At 49.0% G+C, this 6,000-nt stretch overlaps 1 protein-coding gene across 1 annotated transcript in view; it reads right to left on the bottom strand.

The window, feature by feature from the left end:
* The window catches only part of LOC311026611 (prospero homeobox protein 1-like), a 31,855-nt gene that overhangs the window by 13,484 nt on the left and 12,371 nt on the right, over positions 1 to 6,000 (bottom strand). Inside the window, exon 4 of the mRNA XM_084030272.1 lies at positions 3,568 to 3,762. Within this exon, the coding sequence (XP_083886398.1) occupies positions 3,568 to 3,762 (195 nt within the window). The remainder of the gene's footprint in view (positions 1 to 3,567; positions 3,763 to 6,000) is intronic.

Below are 6,000 nucleotides of genomic sequence, written 5' to 3'. Positions count from 1 at the left end.
GAAAAGAGGAAAGTAGAGCCGGGGTCTAGGTAATTAACGGCAAGCTCTTTAATTACCGCTGGTGTTCATTATGCCAGAAGGAATGTGACAATTATGCCATTAAAACTTCCTAATGGGGGGAAAAAGCGAGGGAGAGGAGGGGAGGGGGGGATAACGGAAGACATGCAAAAGAGGATGAAAGAATGAAAGGAGAGAGGCAACAGAAGGAAGAGAGAAACGACGAGAGGGATTGAGGGAGGAGGGATATGAAAGGAAAAGGGGAAACAATCGCGACAAAAGAAGAGCTGGGAGGGAGATGGGGAGCGTATTAGGCCAGCACAGTGACAGAGCAGATTAGCATCAAACAAGAAAGGCCACAGACGTGTGTGTGTGTGTGTGTGTGTGTGTGTGTGTGTGTGTGTGATCACTGAAACAGAGGACATATTCATTCCAAAGACGCCACCAAGGTGGATGGAACTTTGATGATGCAGAATCTGGCAAAGGGAAAACTCAATGTGTGTGTGTGTGTGTGTGGTTGCTGAATCTGCGTAGGCTCCTGTTTCAAGTGGTGGTGCAGGCAGGTAGGGGAGGAAGAGGAAGAGGAGGAGGAGGAGGTGGAGGAGGAGGTGGTGGTGGCGGCGGCGGCGGTGCAGGAGAAAGGGGAGCGATCCACAGAAAAGGGCCTTGGGGGCATCTTGATACACAACCAGTACATTTCCATCTCCACATTACCTCTATGACTCACGCACACACACACACACACACACACACACACACACACACACACACACACATACACACACACACGCAAGACGGAAAAACATAACAAATGTGTCCGTGCACATACATCATACACACAAACACACCATTCCCACACCAACATCAAACAGCAAAAAAAACCCACGCACCCGCACTCACAAACACACACGGTCTCACACACACACATAACACCCACACACAAACACACACCAGAAAGCCACACACAGACACTTAGCACGCAGAGTCTTCGTGCTCACCAAGGCGGTTGGTTTGTCAGGGGGGTTAGAATTTGCATGGCTGGGCAAATTTTCCTTGTGCTTAACTCTAATCAGCTCTTGTATCTCTCAGACACCTGCCCAGCAAAAAAAAAAAAAAAAAAAAAAAAAAAAAACCCTTAATATGCAAAACACCTTCCCTCCCTCCTCCACTGCTGCAGCTCCTCGGCTAACAGAAGACTTATTCACCTGGCCTGTCTCACTCTTTTCCTCTCTGTCTGTCTTCTTGCAAATTTTCACATTTATGTATGCAAATCAGCTGTTCCCCTTAAGCCTGTTCCAACAGCAGCTTCCTGGTGTCAAGAGAAGAATGATGGCTCTGTCTGAGATGTGACAGGGGATGTATGCTTCAGACAGAAGGGGGGTTTGGTCAGGGGGGGGGAAAGATGCCACGTTACCTGTGTTTGAGCAGGTACGGCATTTTCTTTTTTCCCCCTAAAGGTTGTTCTTGTGATTTTTACGTGACTGGTTATGTCACAGAATCAAACAGTGTCAGTCAAAGACATTTTTTTAACATTTCCTTACTTTTAAGGCAAACCTACACTGAATGGAGGTCCAAAAGTGTGTAAAATGATGTGTACATAAGATTTATATACGTCTTTGAACGCAGCTTAAACTTCTGTTCTGTCAGACAACGCAGCGCACAAATTAAGGGAATATCATGATTGTGAAGCTGTGCGTGTTCCTTCCATTTCCTGCTGTGGGTGTCAGGTGATTTACCATCAGCAGAGCTCAATTTGATATGAAAACAAAAAGCAAGCTACTCAGGGAAAATGTGCCCTGATTCCAGGATTGGGAAAAATAATACCTAAATGATTAGAACAAAAGAAATAAAAATACTGCTGTTATCCTTTGTCTCTTTACGTTAGTGGTGTAAAAAAGCTAAACTTTGCAAGGGGCCACTTTCTTCTTGATTTAAACTTATTTCACCTTAAACATAATTCATTGTGAATGCACGTCACAAGCAGCTTAACAGGAGGAATGGTGACATTTCTCTTTGTGCTTTGCTCTGATGGACTTTGGGCTTATTGAGACCTCATATATACAAGTGCCTCTGCCTGCCAGAGTGTTTCAAAGCCTCCCTTAAGAGGGCTGAAGATGGATGTGGGGAAGTGTGTGTGTGTGTGTGTGTGTGTGTGTGTGTGTGTGTGTGTGCACACAGAGGAGCCCCAGTGGACAAATAACGGACAGGGAGAGATAGACGTAAACAGAGAGAAAGAGAGTGAAGCACTTTAAATGTGAGCACTGCAAAACTCCCACTGCTCACAAGGGCACTTCTCTCCTGCACGTCATCTCTCTTTTCCCCCCTCTCTCCTTCTCCCCTTCTTTCTCCCCTTCCCATTCCCCTCGATTCCCTTTCTCCCTCCCTCCCTTCATCACTTTCTCCTTTGTCTCCGAGCTCTCACCCTCTATCCCCTATCTATCCATCTCTCTCTTCCCCCTCTCCCCCTCGTTCTTTCCCCTTCCTCTCACTAAAACAGTAGGACGCTTAACCTTGATAACAGTGAGATCCCCCCCCCCCCCCCCCCCCTCCCCCCTCAAAGTGACACACACACACACACACACACACACACACACACTGGAGAAGTGCTTTGCCAGCATGCCAGGCCGGTCCAAGGGACGGCTGTACCCTTCGAGGTGAACAGGACACTGGGAAATGCAGCAACAACAAAACACTCACACACATACATCTCTCTAACAAATACACACAGACACACACACACACACACACACACACACACACACACACACACGCACGCACAAACCCAGATCACTTCAGGTCCTTCTTAACACAAGCCTTTTAAAGGTCTATTGTCAGCAGCTGACATTGAGAGAGCACTGACCATCCTGAAACACACACGCATGCACACACACGCATGCACACACACACACACACAAACACACACACACACACGCATGCACACGCACACACACACACACACACACACACACACACACACACACACACAGTGGTAAAAGGAGAAGTGTGAAAAATATTTGCGTTAAAGGTGAAGTTGCCTGCCGAGAATTTATGATTACAATACACTGGAAGACACACATAAACATCTCATCACAGATAAGTAAATGAGGATAGGGAAGTGAAATGCGGTTTCTCAAACGCACACACACACATGCACACACACACGCACACACACACACGAAGAACCACTGAGGGGAAATTAACAGTGAGGAAGAGGCAAACGAGAGAGGTGTCTGTAAGGTTTCTTCCTCATTGGATGAGAGTTCCTCACACCTCCGTATGACTGAAACCCGTGACGCACGCTCTACGAAGTAAAACGTTTTCTACATGTTATGGTTGTCCAGCAGAAACCACGTCGATTTTGTTGAAAGCTAGACATGATTTCACAGTGTGGCGAGTGCAGCAGGATGTAGAAGAGACTCTAAGTCAGCATCGAGAGCGCTCGCTGCGAGGCGATGTCAGAGAGGACGCGGCGAGGTGGTGTCACACTACCCGCCTGCATCACCAGATATCAGGTGAAATTCAACGTTTTTTTTTTTTTTTTTTTTTACATTTTTTTATATGGACTGGTACCTCAAAGTCATTGGCCTTGTTGTAATGCATGTTGAGGGCCCGGAAGAGCTCGCTGTCGCGGCTGACGCCCAGCTCCTCCACTCCGGTGACTCCGTCGTTGATGGACTGGCGGGCGAACTTCTCCATCTGGATGTAGTAGAACTCCCTGAAGTTGCTGAACCACTTGATCAGCTGGGAGGTGATGCAGCGGTTAAACTGGAGAGACAGAGAGAGAGAGATAGACAGAGAGAGATGAGGATTCATGAGTATTGTGGAAAATTACAGACATATAAATGGGATCGGTAAATAGTCGTCATGCGGGCGGTTTAGACTGTACATACACGTCGAACCCTTATTAAGCCACTGGACTTGAGGAGAAGTGTAAGGATGACAGCGTGTCATTTCATATCAGGGGGAGGAGACGTGAGGTGATAACTTAAGAGAGGGAGAGAGAGAGAGAGATAAAAGACGAGAGCAGGAAACAGGTCGTGGAGCGAGGGGAGATAATAGAGACATTAAGTAAGACAGGGAGCAAGAAGGAGGGAGGGGGTGGGGGTGGGGAGCGTGTGTGTGGTTCATCTTCCCCACTGGGAGCAGACCTCCCCCCCTCCCCCTATCATAACCCTGAGAGTGGAGAGAGAGAGGTGGAAGAGAGAGCGAGGGGGGGGGGGGGAGACCGCAAACATATAATTGACCAGAAAAACGATTAAGTCATCATCTGAAGCGCCCTGGCCCGCAGGGGGCTCAAACATGTACTTAACCCCGTTCACCAATTACACCCTGATTCTCCTCCCCTCTCTGCACCTCTCAGGCAGAAAGAAACGAGGAGAGAAAAGAGAAAAGAAAGAAGGAGAGGGAAAGACGGAGACGATAAGCGCCGGGGAGAAGGCTGTGGCTATCTGATCTGTGCCGCTCGGCTGGATTCAATAGGGTGAGGTAAACCTATTAAGAGCCTCGGCTGGTCCCGGCTCTTTTTCCGCCCGGTCTCGGCAGTGAAAACACACTGTCTAAACATCCAAACCACTAGATAAAGACCTCGGGGGCTCAGGATGCCTCGCTCAGTCACCCTATAATATCCCCACTAAAAGCTCTGATCAATCCCCTTAAAAAACATAAAAAAATAACACTGTCACTCCTCCCCCGCCCCCCCCGATGACTCCCAGAAATGACATCTCATAAATTCAAAATTGGAGACAGTGAAAGCTTGATATGCCTTCATCCTGACACACACAGGCCTTCACTCCTCCCTCCCCTCTGCTCTTTTTGTGCTGCTGGAAGAATGGGGGGACAAAACGCTACTAAACGCTGAGCGGACTGCTCGCTGAGGAGGCAGAGCGGTTTTGACATGGAGATTAGGCCCTGGCTATTGTTCGACAACACGGACACGCACAAACACGCACGCACACTCTTTTTTTTTTTTTTTTTTTCGCGATGTGGGACGGCAGTCAAACGTACGCGAGCGCATGAAGATGGGAGGGCGAGGCAACAGACGGGCGGGTAGAGCCGGACGAATCTGAGTTGGACCAAGGTTGGACGGCGGCTAAAGGAGAGGGGCCGTGCCTTTCTGGAATGATCAGCAGATGACATAATGGCGGAGTGGAAAAGAATAAGTCTGCTTGACATTGTTTGGCTGGGGTTTGGGAGGGTGTACGTGGGGGGGGCTGCCCTAAAGTGCAGGGTGAGCATAAATGGGGAAATGAGGGAGGGGGGGGGGGGGGGGAGGAGAGGAGGACGGGTGCAGGTCAGAGCCGTCGGACAATGGCGTTTCGCTGTTGGGGTGGGTTGGTGTTGGGGGGGGGGGGAGAGGGTCGGAACGTGAGCAGTCAGCAAGCTGGGGTCGTGACATCGCAGTGTCAAACAAACAAACTACTGACACTTACAAATACATTGGCTGCACGGAGCTATTCTTAAACACACAACATGGAGCACAGTCGGAGTGTGACGGAGCACAAAAACACTTCATTCAAGTCGTCAGTGTGGTATAAACCCCCCCCCCCCTATGTGTGTGAGGCCGAGACCAAGTCATATTGGGGCGCGGATCCGAGACATTTAGTGAAATTGGCGTGGATGTATGCGTGCGTGCATCCGGGCGCGCGCTACATACTGAGATTAAAGTCAGTGGAAGAGTTGCCATCGCTCATGCAGGAGACCTTTGGTGTCACTGCAGCAGAGTGACGGATAGATTTGTCATTTGGACAAGGATTACTTTATTATACGGAGGGATCAGGTGAAGATGTACGAGGGCGGCTGAACTCAACAGTGGCTCGATCCCGACGCAGGGCAAACACAAGATATTATTTTTGGTAAATACACTAATTTACATCAAATCTGCGTCCACAACACACACACTCTGTGATTTTTGGCAAGTCCACGTCGCAGCTTCCAGCAGTCTTGGTTCATTAAGTTGCCGCTGGGGGGGCGGAGACCCCCCGACGGCGGCTAAAGACGAGCGTG

This window comes from Eutrigla gurnardus (genome assembly GCF_963514095.1).
Source record: "Eutrigla gurnardus genome assembly, chromosome: 16".
In the NCBI taxonomy this organism is placed as follows: Eukaryota; Metazoa; Chordata; class Actinopteri; order Perciformes; family Triglidae; genus Eutrigla; species Eutrigla gurnardus.
The sequence above is the reverse complement of the archived record's forward strand: the minus strand, read 5'-3'. Positions and strand labels throughout refer to the sequence as shown.